We start from the raw sequence: 14,525 nt of genomic DNA, 5'->3' as shown, positions 1-14,525 counted from the left end.
TCTGAGTCTCTGATAAACCGCGCTTCGCTTTCACATGGATATCAACTGGTATGTTGAAAAGAGGACAGCGTCCGTTTATGCGAGAAGAAGAAGAAAAAAAAAAAGCCGAGAGGGGGCGTGACGTAATTAGGGCCCGCTATCTTCTGTTTTAACAGTCTGCTTGAGGATTAAAAAGGATGATTTAAAGAGACAGTGTTGACGAATGCGTTATACATGACTACACACAAGACACTTAAATCACACAAAATGTGCCAAAAACCACCAAGAACGTTTTCTTAATTGAATTTGGCTTAAATAATTAGTGTCTGAATGCAAAAACAAAACCACACTTTAAACTCTTCACAGGAATTATACATTTATTATCATTTCTGAGGAATCCTTACATTAAAACTGATTTCCAGAAGAGAAATTCAACTTAATAAAGGATGGACATGTTTCATCTACACACAGGGGAAATGACGACGTCTGGTCTGGTTTAGATAATACAGCCAAAGTTTAAATTTGACATATTTTTATGTAAGTATCAAAACAAATGTAGGTATGCAACTTAGAAAGAGAACTTCCTGGTGTTGTACTGAAGTCCGTTGTTGAGGTGTCTCAGTGAAAGCTGCCGGCCTATGCCGTAGCGATGGGAGCGTACTGCAGCACTAGTCGGTCGAACTCATTCTCCTGCAGGGAAGCCAAGAGCACGGGAAACAGTTAAAAATAATATCTGACCAGCTGTGCTTCACATGGTTTGTTTGGCAATGGTATAACCCAGTTTAAGCATGTTTGTGTACATCTGCAGCCTTGTGTAATTACAACACGGTGTGTGTGTGTGTGTGTCAAAAGGGGAAAGGTTCAGAGTTTAATGCTCTCATTGACAGTGCTCCAAGGACACATGCTGCACAACATTGAAAACAAACTAGTTCATTAAATTGGAGTAAAGGTTAGGAAAGCTTGTTGATGATTGAGGATGGATCTTGTGACCTCATATAGCCCCGGCCACAGGTCAGCAGCCTGCCTCAGAATGAAAAGCATTGAATAACCAAGAAAGACCAAGTTACCTTGGCTAAGTAGTCTTTGAGGAATGGGTGGGCTTTGTGTGCATCTTTCAGCTGAGACAGGTATCGATTGGTTACCTAAGGACAAACGTCAAAGTTAGAAAGTAGACTTTAAGACCCGTTTTCAGGGACTTTAAAACTGTGGCAGTAAAAGTTAAGAACCCCGTTTTTTAGAGTTGTTGTCTGTGATCTTCTCACTAGTTTGAAGTGGACGAGGCTCAGTTTGAAAAAGGTGATATTTCACTCAAATCCTTTTGACAGTTGTGGGTTTGAGGCTTACTTTCAGAACTTTTCCACATAACTCCAGCTAACCTTGAGTGAGATGTCCTAATCAGTGGTTATCACAGTGGAAAACGTTTTAGCAAAGGCTTTGTCGATTATCAGCATTCTATTGCATTGCTATCAAGTTCATCAAACCAAAGAAAGATAATCGAGTTATCTTATGAACTCTGTGTTCCAAAGTGTAGTACTCACACAGCACTAAACCAGTGGAAATGCTTAGATGACACTTTTCACGATAGAGGACAAATGCAATCAAGAAGCCGCTCGGTTGAATGCTTTTTCCTGCTTCAATCGAAGCAAACACACAAAATTGCTGAGAAGAGCATCTTGCGCTCTAAGTGCAGCGCTACTGGACAAAGATATCACAAGTCCTCTCTGACTGAGGACGAGTTTGTGAAATGCTAAACTGAAGACCGTTAAAGCGTTGCCATTGTTAACAGCTTTTCGGTTCAAAGTCTAACCTCGGGAGCTTTGCCCAGGTGCTGAGTCAGCACTATGAGGTTGATCAACGTCTCAGGGTGGCTGCTGTCCTAAAAAAGGAGGAAGAGAGAAAGACAGAAAGTAATTCCTCTCAAAGCATAGAAACACAACAGTGGAGACAAGACATTGGAAGAGCAATTCACAGAGTTTCTTGTCACTTACTGAGATGAATAAATGAATGATGTGACTTTAATCTCCTATATCACAACAAGTACAGTGGTGGTGGTGTTTCAGTAAATTGCCATGAATGGAATTATGCTCCAAATGTATGCATTTCTACATGTATGACTGAAACACTAACTTCTGTTTATATTACGATTAGTCTGGTTTTGCTCGGCAGAACATGAGCATTAACATTCATGCAAAGCCACATAATACTCTGACGTTATGTTCTGTGTATGTTTAGTGACAGATCAGGTCACAGGATAACCACCTCTTTCTAATAGTTTAACCAGTAAAAACGGAAGAGAGAAAAGGAAACGGGAAGCTCAGAAAATAGTCGTGAAAAGCTTCACTTCAGTTTATCCAAACAATTGATTTTAAGTTTCAAGTCATACATTAACAGAAAGCCATCGCACAGTCTGACTGAGGTCTGGTTCTTAATAGTCAACCTGGCTGACCTTTTAGAACTTTAAAGTGAATATTTTGTTGCGTCTTGTGGAAAAACAGTGCGTTTACTGGTCGGACCCTATCTTGTTAAGGATAACATACAATAACTGTCGACTAGAAGAGTATGTGGCGCCATCTGTTGTTACAGCGCGGACGGTGCACAATGTTCAAATCACACTGTGTGAGGGAAGCCTCCAAAGAAAGGAAAATATTTGGCCTTATTTCTGAGACTTAATATATAAGAGTCTGAATTCTACTAAAAATAATAGCCTCATTACTAAGTTTAACATGTTTTGTGACAAACTGGTGCGCTGCTGTGTGTGTATAAAACACATTGTTTGGTTTCACTAAAATGGCTTGAACGAAGCAGGCTTTTTGAAGAGCATTAACTTTACAATAGAGTACTTAATTAACTCTACTACACTGACTGGATGACACCACTGTTGGTCCTGAAGACTCCTTTAACGAACATTTCTAAAGACTATATTTAGCATGACACAAACCTGAAGCACCCACAAAATTATTACTATTTTTTAAGTTAAGTTTCATATTGAATATCATTATTTTCAAGTTGCGACAGTTGTGATTAGCTTGTTCAGATTGTGCTGCATCATCATGTAAACATTTGGTGAAACAGTGAGAAACATCATCAACATTTGTCACTCACAAAAAATCTCCTAATGACGTGACATCCTTGTTGTTTCATTGCTTTTTTAAAAAATGCATCTTGTAATAAACACAGGTTTAACCCTCTATGCATATTACAAAGTGCCTCCTGCACAACTCCCGTTTAGCAGGCATCCATTAAGGTGTCAATTATGAAGGCTATGAATCTAACACAAGCCTAAGAGACCAGCCACACTCTGCATGCATGTACAACAAAGTGTGTTTAGTATGTCAGACAATGTGTGATAAAGAGGCATAACAACAGGGACAAAAACAAAGAACTAACCTTGTCCAGTGCTTCCTGCAGCACTCCCTCAGCCTCCTCCCACTTGTTCTGAGCCATGTAACAGGTGGCCTGTCCGTTGAGGAGCAGCAGTGTAGAGGAGTACTTGTCCGACATCTCCTGGAAAATGTAGTAGGCATCCTGAAGCTTCTCTCCACCCTAGAACGGCACGAAAAATGTGATAAAATGTAGGCAAGAAGAAATGTTCAGCAGCTGAAAAGCCAATAATAAGTGGACACTCCCTGCTGATAGTTGTGGTACTCAATGCTCCTGAAGAGTTGGAAGACATAATATGCAATAAGGACAAATTAAATTGAACGCAGTCCTTCTTAGACCTGGCATACTTTGTTAGGTTTAGATCTATACTGCACCGAGAACTGCTAAAAACTACTCTGCCTGGTGATCATTTCAAATGTGATTGCAGCTCCGGTCAATAACAATACAACGATGCAGATAATGCGATGAATAGTAATTTAATTAACTTAGTATATATGCAGACACATGCCGATCACTCTATTATATATATGTGGGGTTTAGAAATGATTCATGATAGAATGTTTACTTATAAAGCAAATATGTGTATTGGTGACGTCTCCTCACCACAGCAATATTAACCCACGCTGTGGCCAGCTGGGTGAGAGTAGCATCCTCATCCTGCTCCTGCATCTTCTTCAGCTCTTTCCTGTCAATGAGAAGGAGTTAACATCATAATTAGAGGACCGCGTCACATTTCAAGAAACAGTATACTTATGTGTATGCAAAGTTAGTTAAGTCAAGACTTACTGTTAAATGACATTATTAAAACGCATGTAAAAAAAAAAGGCACCTGGATGTTTTTAAATAACAAATTTAACGTAATAATTTAATGGAAATCGTCGACTGTATATGCGTTTTGCCATACCTTGCCAGGTCAACACGATCCAGACTCAGCAACACCTGAATGTTCATGGCCATGCTGTAGAAAAGACAGATGTTCAGGTCAGTTTGAGGCTGTTGTTTTTAATATTAAAGTAATCTTATAACCCCAGTGACCCATCGGACAATCTCGTGGAGCAGATGTGGAAGCCAAAACCAAGTTGTGCCTACAGACACCTTTCATACAATACGTTTTTTCTGAACTATCTCGTTGAGAGTGTGAAGCAGTAGAAGTTGATAATTTTAGTAATTCTTATACTTGTGTTCACATTGATCACATTTCAAAGACCGTTGAAAAGATGAAACAAGTTCTGTCATCTTTATCTTAGTTCCAATAGAAGTGGTAAAAGATTTTCTTTCCATTGAGACTTTTAAAAAGTAAAACCTCGATCACTTCTCACCACTCGAGGCTTTCTCCTTGGTGCAGAGTCCTAAGAGCAGCATCCGTGTTCAGCTCGTGGTAGTAGATGGAGGCCGCCATGAGGAGGAAGGTGGTGTTGGCAGCATCCATGCTCTTCGCCATCTTCTTGTCTAGATCATCAACAATAGCATCCCTGCGAGAGAAAAAAAAAGAGCAGCAGGAGAATTGTTTTAGACAATGAGGACTTTAAATTAAAGAGAATCATTGAATCACAACCTGGCAATAAAGTAGACGACGGTGTGTAATCTCCACACACAGTTGGATTTAAACTTGTAAGGACTAAGGCTGGGTGACATACTGAGTATTTTGGGGATATAATATATTCTATAATTCATGCCCCTTCCACGTTGACCCAAGAGTCAAATGCAAAGCTTTCACCTTTTGCTTTCACTGGACAGATACTCAGCCAGCATCTTGACAGCCTGAAGCTCTGCTGGAGAGTTTCCCTTGATATCATCCAGGACAACAGCATACTTCCTCTGCAACAGCACACAACAGGTCAGGGTGAGCGTTTATCAATATGTAACAGTGAGTGACATGTATGAATGTTAAGTACAAGAGATTTTTCTAACGTTACATGAACAAGTGACTGTTGAGAAAAGGGTTTACCTGCGCAATGTATGCTCTGTACAAGAACATGTCTCTTTCAATCTCCTTTTCTGGTGTTGACGGCTTTAAATAATAATAATAAAAAACAAAAGGCAGCGTTTTATAGAGGAATATTCACCATTTTATAGAGAAATATTCGCTAACATGTTGAGCATTGATGCTAGAAAACGCAGTAAGGCAGAGATGTAACGTCAACGTTAAATAATAGAGTAAATAGTTTACTTTAAAACGTTCAACTGATGCGGTGTTAGCTACTCACCTTCACCTTCTGAGCCTCGTTGATACATTGTTGATAACTGCCAATATAATAGGCATTTTTAACATCGAAGAGTTCATCAACATCGCTCTGCTGCGCCGCCATGTTTGACTACAGGACTTCCTGACACGTAGCGAAAATACGTCACCTTCCTGCTTTTCACTGAGAATTGTGGGTAGTGTAGTTCAACAAAAGCACAGGCGAATGGTACAGATACCTGGCACCGACATAGAGTTGAGATCCTATGGGGTAAATTAATAATAGGTAGGTAGATACAATATAATCTATATGTTGTTTTGCCCTAAAAAGGGCAATATATTTATGCATACTTAAAGATATTTGATATTGATTTATCACACTTACTTTTCCGGAAATAAAGCAGTTTTTCATTATGGAATAATGAAATGGGTATTTTTGAGATTTCGACAGACATTCATTTTCTGATTTTCTTTCTAATCTTATGAAAATAGTAATGGTGTAAAAACATTTTTTCACAAATGTTTCAAATGTTTGTTTTTTCACAGATTCAAAAATACCAGAAACTACATTTCTGTATTTGTTTTAATGTTTTTTATAAAGGCAGGCTGATTTTGATGTTATATAGTAAATATGATAATACAAATAAACATTGTTAGATGTCGTATAGTTCGTCTTCCACCATTAATCACATTATACCACTAGAGGGCGCATCAGATCAATTTCACCACTGCAGGTGTCTTGTGTTTTATTATGACGGAGATTTGCAGCAACATAATACTTAAACCTTCAGAACAAGGTATAAATATTGATAGGCTTTGTTCATGGGGTTTTACAAATAACGCTTTAATAACACCGAGGTATGACCCGAGGCGTCTGGCAATATAGGCCTTAAACTCTCAGTGTATGATATAAATTATTTAAGATTACCTCAGCGTTAATATAGCAGTGCGAGAAGGCTATTTTGACCTCGGGAATTCCTGTTTCCTCATTACACAGACGAGAAACTTCCCGTATCCTTAAAAACATCCGCTGACAAAATCTATCTCTGTGGTGTGTGTTCTCATTATTAATTAAATGTTTTGAAACTGTATAATTTTGTAAGAAAATTGTGATTTAAATAAAGAGTTCACCTCGTTAGTGTAAAACTTAACAAGGCAGTATATCATGTAGTCCATGACAGAAAAGACTGCTCCCCACATTTCCTGCTCATTGTTCCATTAACACCACTTCCTCTGGGAACTGTTCAGCCTTGGTCGTGCGGACTGGACCAGGGTAATTACTGGAAACCCTACTGGGGGAAGGGTATGTGCTGGCTGTAAATGGGCCTTTCTTCGGGCCTGATTGGGCTGGTCCTCTCTCCTTGATGCTCCTTCATTGGCCCAAGCCAACATCAATCTGTTGATTTCCAAATCCCCCTCAAGTTTGAAACTTTTTCTTTTTTTTTGACGAGGAGGAGGCTCGGGTTACAACTAACTCTCGTAACCGATCTCACAGCAGCCGAGAGAAGAAAACGCTCTTTCAATAATTTACACATCTGTGCCTGATACACGGTTAGGAGCTGCGAGGGGAAGGACGTGTGTTTTTATTGAAAAAAACAAACAAAAAACATGCTGTGAAGCAACTTTTCCCTGCGCTGCCAGGATGAAGACTTGAGAGATATAGTTGAGAATTAACTTCTCATATTGTTGGCTGACCACTCCCGTGTCCCACTGAGGTGAGTTCATGTCGCTGCGTCTCAACGGTTGAGCCATTTTTTAATGGAACGTCTCGTGAACAAACAATAACGGTTAACCTGTTATCATCAGCGGCCTGCGGTCATTTATGAGGCCGTTAAAATGTTTACTGTTGTCGGCGTAGATGCAGCTTTCTCACGGTCAACGGACTAATGTGCAGTTAATGAGACTCCGTTTTGTTTACAAGCTCTTGTCTTCCGTTGACCGGCTGTAATTTCACCACGAAGTTAGCGGAAGTAACGGTCAAGCTTATCAGTCAGGATGTGATTTAAATATAGCATTCTGATTATTAAGCTAGCAACAACAACAACGGCTTCAGCCTATTATGGGATGGTGATTGTTTTAGTCATGGAATTTACTGACATAATTGATGGCATTGGTAGTTTTAGAATTGTGTTAGTAAGCCGGAAACACAATGCTAGTTATTAGCAACTGCATATTATTAGAAGACTGTTAGAGTGTTAGCCTATCATGTGGCTGACAATGAAGATTACTAATACGTTGTATTGATGGGTAATGAAAAGCTGCTGAATTGTTAACCATATTTGGTGTCGTGTGAACCCAATAATTGGAAAATTGGATATCTTGCAACAATAAAATCCAAATTTCTTTGGACCATGTTTACTGAAAGTACATTTTTTTTAAATTTGAAAATGCTTTGGTTTGCATACATATGTGTAGAATGTGGCCACTTGAGACACTATTTGACAAGAATCTTGTGACATTTATGGGTGAGTGTATACAATTTACCAACTCACAATAAATTGAGTTATGTGGAGGAACAATAAGAAGAAGCGATACAGATATTGCTTTCATCCCTGATGGTGTGAAGACCTAATGAGCCTCCTCGTAGTTGCAGTGTAATCCACTGCGTATCCAGACCAAGACGTATGTTTTGCAAACACTGATATGTTTTGTAACACATTGCTGTGTTTACGTTGTCAAGCTTCGCTCCATAACAAGGTCTGAGGGTGGATGAATAGCTCCACTGTGCAGCCGGGGCCCTGGCAAGTAGCAGGACACATTATCATGCACAGCCCCAACGTCAAATGAATTATGGGCTTGGATCAGGACTTAGAGTGTCCTTTGTCCTTGCATTAGCTGTATCAGTACTGAAATAACCTTCTCTCTCTCTCTCTTTTTTTTAGTGGCTGACGTGTCCTTTTGTGTCTTAGTTGTTGGTATAGCAATAACTGACAACCATTGAGCTGAAACAAGGCCAACGTCATTCTCACAGAATAACTGCAGCACTTTATTTCTGCATCTTCTGTATAATTATGTCAGCCAATACATGTAAATGTACAGACCGAATAACCTGGAACTGTCATGATTAATTGAACAATCTATTAGTAGATTGACAGTAAATGAATCTGCAAATATTTAGATTATCAATTAATTAATGTCAAGCAAAGAGGCTCACCAGTTCCTTGTTTCAGCTTCTTGGGTGTAAGGATTTGCTGCCGTTTCTCTGTTTTATATTGTTGTACCTTGCATATCTTTGAGTTTTGGACTGTTTCTTAGATTATTGGCAATGTAAAGTTGTCTCCTTGGGCTCTTAGAAAACACATTTTTTGCAATATTTTCTGACATCTTAAAGGCTAAATCAGTTATATATGTTAGTTTTGGACTGCCGGTCAGCTTTTTTTAAACTATGTTCTGACATTTTCTTTAATAATAGATTAATCAGTTAATTAATATGGCAATTAATAATGAAAATAATCGTACAGTTACAACTCTAGAATAATCACATTGACGTCCATTGCTTTGGAAGGCATGAAAATATAGTGAAAGCGAAATAGAGTAGAATAGAAGTACAATGAAAGTCCTTTTCATCCACGACTGGTTTTAATGAGTGTTTGCTTTTCCTCATTAATCATAGCTTTGTGCTCCACAACAGCTTTACTATTGTTTCAGCACAATGTGATTCTGAAAGACAAGAAATATTAATGATGGACGATAATTGCCAGTCAATAGCAGGATTAAGCAAAGCCTAGTCTATGTATATTTCAGGGTAACTGATCCCCTCCTCCGAGTGTCTTTCAGAGCAGGACAATAGAGTCACGTTGCCATGCATTCCCCATGCAGAGTTATTAAAGGCAGAGCTTGAAATTGCAGCAGTAACGCTTGTAGGGACGCTGTTGTGTCTGCTGAGGGGACTGCACGGCAATTTACTGACACGACAAGAGAGGTGTTTGACCTGCTTTTACGAGGCTGCAAAGTTCAGCCGAGCACGCGGGTGTCTTCTCCAGTTTCCCTGGAAACCCGAAACACTCGGAGCATGTGGCCTTGCCGGGAAAGAGCAGAGCCGCATGACCTGCAAAATATCATGGCGTTGTTTGAAATGGGAGTGAGCGAGGGACGGCGGTGTTTTCCAATAGACCGGACTCATTTGAGAGCCCACTCGAGCCGTCTAAAAGTCAGTCTTTCAGTCCGCTCATAATGGTCGCCCGCTGTTTCCACTGATCTGCATTCCTGCTGTTCTTACAGCCGAGTGCTCCGCTGTTTGCCACTCCATTGACGTACCGAGTTAACAAATGATGCTCTTGAGGCTCGAGATGAAGAAAATCACTCATAATGTCACCTGCTCTTATGGTGGCCTTAATTAAAATGTCATAGGCCCAGACATCAGTCATAACTCCAGCACCAGTTTAGCCCGTTGATTATGTCTCGCATTATGTGCAACACTGTTAAGATGCTAATTATATTGCAACTAAATATGTAATTAAAACTTGGACATGGCAGTCTAAGTGAAGTCACAGTGGACTGCTCTTTTTTTTTTTTTTTTTTTATGTTATCACAAATCAGCTCAGTTGTAACCATAAAACAACGACCCGCTTCTGAATTTAATGCTAGAACAAATGTTGTCTGAGTGTTGCGTTGGCCCTCAGGCATCGCAGCAGCGACTGTATTCCCAGCCTTATTATACATGCGTAACGCTGACTGATGTTCCTAAATTAACCATTGGCTCGCAGTCCCCCCCCCCCCCCCCCCCCCATCCCATCTCTGCCCCAACCTGTTGCACCGCTGCAGTCTCCTCTTAGCCTCCGGTCTATTTTAGTCCAAATCGGCAGGCTGAATTATTAATATCCGATCCATTGTATGCCGATGTGTTAATTATTAATTGTTTCAGAGGGCTCTCTGGCAGATCTGAGAGACCGGTTAAAAAAGAAAGGAGTAGGACGGGGCAGAGTGTCTGAAAGGCACTGATTGCCTCCTTTCTCAGCAGATCTGCACAGACGATGACTGCGTGGGAGGATGAGAAAGTGACAGCACACAACCACCGCACAAAGAACTCCTTCAAACCAAAGAAGCATGAATGTGGTCTGCTCGCACGTGTGCATCTGTTTGGATGTAATTGTGGCTCTCATGCCAGAGACGCTGAACGAGATGAGAGGCAGTGTGTGTGAAAGAGACCATTACGCAGACACGTGCGCGCTTCTGACATAACCGATTGTTAACACGCTGCACCGGTTGTGTTATGTAACATAAGAGCGAAGAAAAAAACACTACAGAAGTTGGTGAAAGATGAAATTGCAGCGTTCACTTGTCCTGAAATCCGGCTGTTGATTCCCGAACAGTGGAGTGGTTCCAGCAGCGCGGCTCGTTTGAGTGGTGGTTACTTGTTCTCTCTGAGCACAAAGCACGGATGTACCTCATATAACTAGCAGGATTGTCTCTTGTTTCTCAAAGTGGAGACGGATTATTTCACACAGCTGGGGGGGAAAACAGTCGAAACACGATTCAAGACTTCCAGATAAGAACTCTTTTTAATGACATCCGAAATGCTTTTGGTCATGATGAAGAAACTTTTTTTTTTTTTTTCAAACTTCCTCTCAGGGGTCCACATTTGTCTTGTTATTTTGAGCGGCTGTTATTATAAGTGGCGTAGGAAAATATGGAGTAATGGTTGTCAACCTCACACGTTTCTTGTTTTGTTTTGTTTTTTTATTCGCCTTAGCTCGTGGGAGTTCTACCAAAAGGCAGCAAAGCAAATACAATATGCTCAGAGAGTGTGTACACGCAGTACAACATCCTCCACGCCAGCTCAACAGCCCCGCAAAATATACTGCCTTCATCGTGATTAGATTGTTGCTTCCGTTTCAGAGAGGTTGAATGCTCCCTTGTATTGTGTCTTCATATTGGAAAAATTGAGCAGTGCCTCTTTCAATAATGTGTTATCTAATCGTTTCAGTCAAACATCCCAAACAATAACTAGTTCCCGCTTCTCAGATGTAAGGATTTGCTGCTTTTCTTTTGTCTGAAAATGTTGGTTTTGGACGGTTGCTCCAATTAAACAAGCAATTTAACGACATCACCCTGGGCTCCGGGAAAGTCATTGTGTTCACACCACTCATAGTCGTCTTTGTTATAAGCTTGGAAAATATTAAATTTTTGCATTTGTTGAACAGTGAACAGAGGAGTTGAGGAGAGAGGGAGAAGGACTTACGGTAAAAGGCATCGGCCGGACTCAAACTGGGAGGTCTCCGTTACGTCGTATGTGTCTTGAACCGCTGTGTCATGGAGATTTATTCTTTTGAGCCTCTGAATTCGGACATTACAAAGAGGTTGGTATCAGAGGAAATCATTGACACGCATGACGTCAGGGCAGATTATAGGGTTGATGTTTGTGTTGTGTGGTGTATGATTTATGTCCGTACAGAAAGTTCAGAGAGCAGTTAATCCCTCCAAATACAGAAATATTCTCTGTAATCGGTTCCACTTCCGTCCTACGGCAGTGAAGATTTTCTCTGCTGATGGAGAGATCTGTCAGGGTCACAGCGATCCATGTGACTACTCATCCCTGAACAATAGGAAAGTCGTGACATTTTCTGCTGCCACCAACCAATCACTTGTGAGATGAAGTGTCACGGAAAGTTCTACAATCTCTGCCAAAAGCTTCTTTTTTTTCAGCAACTTGTGGTGGCCAAACAGGGCAGAAACACATTCTTTATTGGTTTTCTCTTTGTGCTGTTATCAGCACTCACCAAGCTGTCTAGATTGGCAGCGGGTATTGAGAGAGGTGATATTTTAGGCACTGCGGCCTCTTCTTTCTCATGCGGCACGGTGATATGCGTTGGAGTGGGCGGGAGCTACAGGTGTATCCAATTCCCGGCTCTTTCTCACCTGTCACACCTCAGCTTTAGTTTGACTGACAGGTGATGTGCTGGTGATGCAGAGGCTGCATCCTGGATCCTGCTCAATGCCACAGACGCGTCATGTTGGTTTTACTTGAAATAGGATCAGCCAAGAGGCAACAAAATGTTCATGTCAAGTGGCATGCGTGGACTATTTACTTGCTGTTTCCTGTTTGGTTTCATTAATTGGTAGGTGAGTCAACACAGGCGACGAATACTGCAGCTAGTTCACTCAAACATTCACTTTACAACTTCTCAAATATGATGATTTTCAGCTTCTTTTTTTTTGTAATTGCCTTCTTGGGCTCTTTGAGCTTTGAGTTGTGACCAGAGTCTTTTTTTTTTATTTCTTGGGTTGTTTCATTGAAAGGATTCAGGATTAAACATGATGAGGAGTGTACTGCCATGCTGCTCGCTGATGCTGTTCTTGGGCACAAGCTTTGGCTTTGAGCTAAAGGATAAACCGCTCACAGTGACGACGCTAACATGCTGATGTTTAGCAGGTATAATGTTTACAATGCTCCCTGTCTTAGCATGTTAACATTTGCTAACTGGCACACAGCTGAGGATGATGGGAATGTCATTAGTTTTGCCGGTATAAACCAAAGACGGCCTAATCTTTAACCTGTGGGTGGCGCTATGAAGAGTCAGAGGATCACTAAAGTGATTATAATTCAGCCTGAATTCATCCATACATGGCCATCCATCCAATAGATGTTGAGACGTTTCAGTCTGGACCCAAGTGGTGGACAGACACTGCCATCCCTAAAGCCTAGCCAACAGACTAACTGTTAAAACGACCGCTTATTCCCCTTCCCCCAAATCAATTGGGAGAAGCTGTTTGCTGTAGTGTGCCCCAATGCAGACATCAGCTTGACCTGCCCTAAAACTCAAAGAGACAAAGCAAATTAAAGCCAGATAATAAAAGGCCTGTGCAGTTTCACCAGACCCAGCTTCAAAAATCCTCCAAGGACGAGAGAGAGAGAGAAAGATAGAGAGAGAGGACAGTCGGGTTATTTCTTCGTTATCACAGCCTTCAGTCAGACCGTCGTACCGGGCTGACGAGGCTGTCTGCACCTACTGGAGAGTGTGAGCTTCCCTGGAGTGGGTACATTACCCAGACTCCCTCACTCTCACGAGTCATCCAACACTATGTAGGGTCCGGTTTCATTTCCATGAGTCGTGGTTTGCTGAGCTTTTGGCCTGCAGGTCTTAGTGAGTGAATGTATGCTGGCTTGTTCTAAGCAAGTTGACGATTTCGTAGCTTTGTTTAACTGCTGTAATTATGCCGGAGAGCTGCAATCTTTGTTTTTGTTTTTAAATTTAATTTTCAGCTGCTCAAACCAGCCCCATCAGTATGTGGATGTGTACAGATGTGTGCAGATGTTTTTTGTTTGTCTGATTTCTGCCTCCAGCGATTGCTGGAGCTTGTGCATTTGTTTTTTGTTTTCAACAGCACTCAGCAGTTTTTGCCGCTGCCATGTCTTGTTCAGCCTTAAATCCGTTAAGATTTCTGCCTCTATGAAGGTGCTGTGTCAGTGTTGGCCAGGCTGTCCCTGAGCACCGGACATCACAGGCCATTTAGATCTGTCACTACCCACTCTCATGCAGCAAAGTCACCAAAAACAGGGATTCCTTGATCGAAAACCTTTCATCACTCCGAGACGTTTTTTCTCGATTTGGGGAAATGGAGGGGGAAAGTGAGAGGAGTGAGCGTCTCCCGCCATCCTTAAGAGAAGAGTGCCAGGGGTCTGTTATGTCGCTCTTCATCTTTGAGTGAAACCCTCCAGCAGGACAATCCCAAGTGGCACCACTTTTAAAGTGTTTGTGTTCATGGGTATTAAAGACGAACACTCCTCCTTTTCTGCATCCTTTTGTCTCTTGTTCGTCAGCAGGCTACACCGAGTTGTGATTGGCACCGGTCCCCGGCAAGAGTGGAATTTATTGAGCGATATGAAACCACCCTCCAATCTGACAAAGAGGATGCTTTTGCTTAATGTGCCCATTATCCAGTCGCACTTTTCTAAACTCTATAACGTCCGTCAGCAAGGGCGCCGAGAGGAAGTGAGGGAGGTGAATGCAAACTCGCTCTTAAGTGTTGCAAATGATAAGCG

At 41.2% G+C, this 14,525-nt stretch overlaps 2 protein-coding genes across 2 annotated transcripts in view; one reads left to right on the top strand and one right to left on the bottom strand.

The window, feature by feature from the left end:
• Positions 1-338: 338 nt before the first annotated feature.
• Positions 339-5,704, bottom strand: cope (COPI coat complex subunit epsilon). Its single transcript, XM_079267775.1, has 10 exons — positions 5,568-5,704; positions 5,309-5,371; positions 5,078-5,178; positions 4,680-4,832; positions 4,265-4,318; positions 3,964-4,045; positions 3,367-3,522; positions 1,787-1,855; positions 1,047-1,121; positions 339-669 (listed from the first exon to the last, which is right to left on the bottom strand). Exons 1-10 carry the CDS (start codon positions 5,667-5,669, stop codon positions 616-618), a joined length of 909 nt encoding a protein of 302 aa, XP_079123901.1. The 5' UTR covers positions 5,670-5,704; the 3' UTR covers positions 339-615.
• Positions 5,705-7,061: 1,357 nt separating this feature from the next.
• tnfaip8l1 (tumor necrosis factor, alpha-induced protein 8-like 1) overlaps positions 7,062-14,525 on the top strand; it is a 17,443-nt gene continuing 9,979 nt past the window's right edge. Inside the window, exon 1 of the mRNA XM_079266875.1 lies at positions 7,062-7,257. The gene's annotated coding sequence lies outside the window, so the exon portion shown is untranslated. The remainder of the gene's footprint in view (positions 7,258-14,525) is intronic.

This window comes from Melanostigma gelatinosum (genome assembly GCF_949748355.1).
Source record: "Melanostigma gelatinosum genome assembly, chromosome: 4".
In the NCBI taxonomy this organism is placed as follows: domain Eukaryota; kingdom Metazoa; phylum Chordata; class Actinopteri; order Perciformes; family Zoarcidae; genus Melanostigma; species Melanostigma gelatinosum.
This window is presented reverse-complemented; position numbering and strand designations above follow the sequence as displayed.

Excerpts from the sequence above, each read along its gene's own strand:
- cope (XM_079267775.1), bottom strand. The coding sequence starts at position 5,669 with ATGGCGGCGCAGCAGAGCGATGTTGATGAACTCTTCGATGTTAAAAAT. Across the intron at positions 4,319-4,679 it reads CAAGGAGAAAGCCTCGAGTG|CATGGCCATGAACATTCAGG; the intron begins GTGAGAAGTGAT and ends TCTTTTCTACAG. Across the intron at positions 3,523-3,963 it reads CGTGGGTTAATATTGCTGTG|GGTGGAGAGAAGCTTCAGGA; the intron begins GTGAGGAGACGT and ends GTGCCGTTCTAG.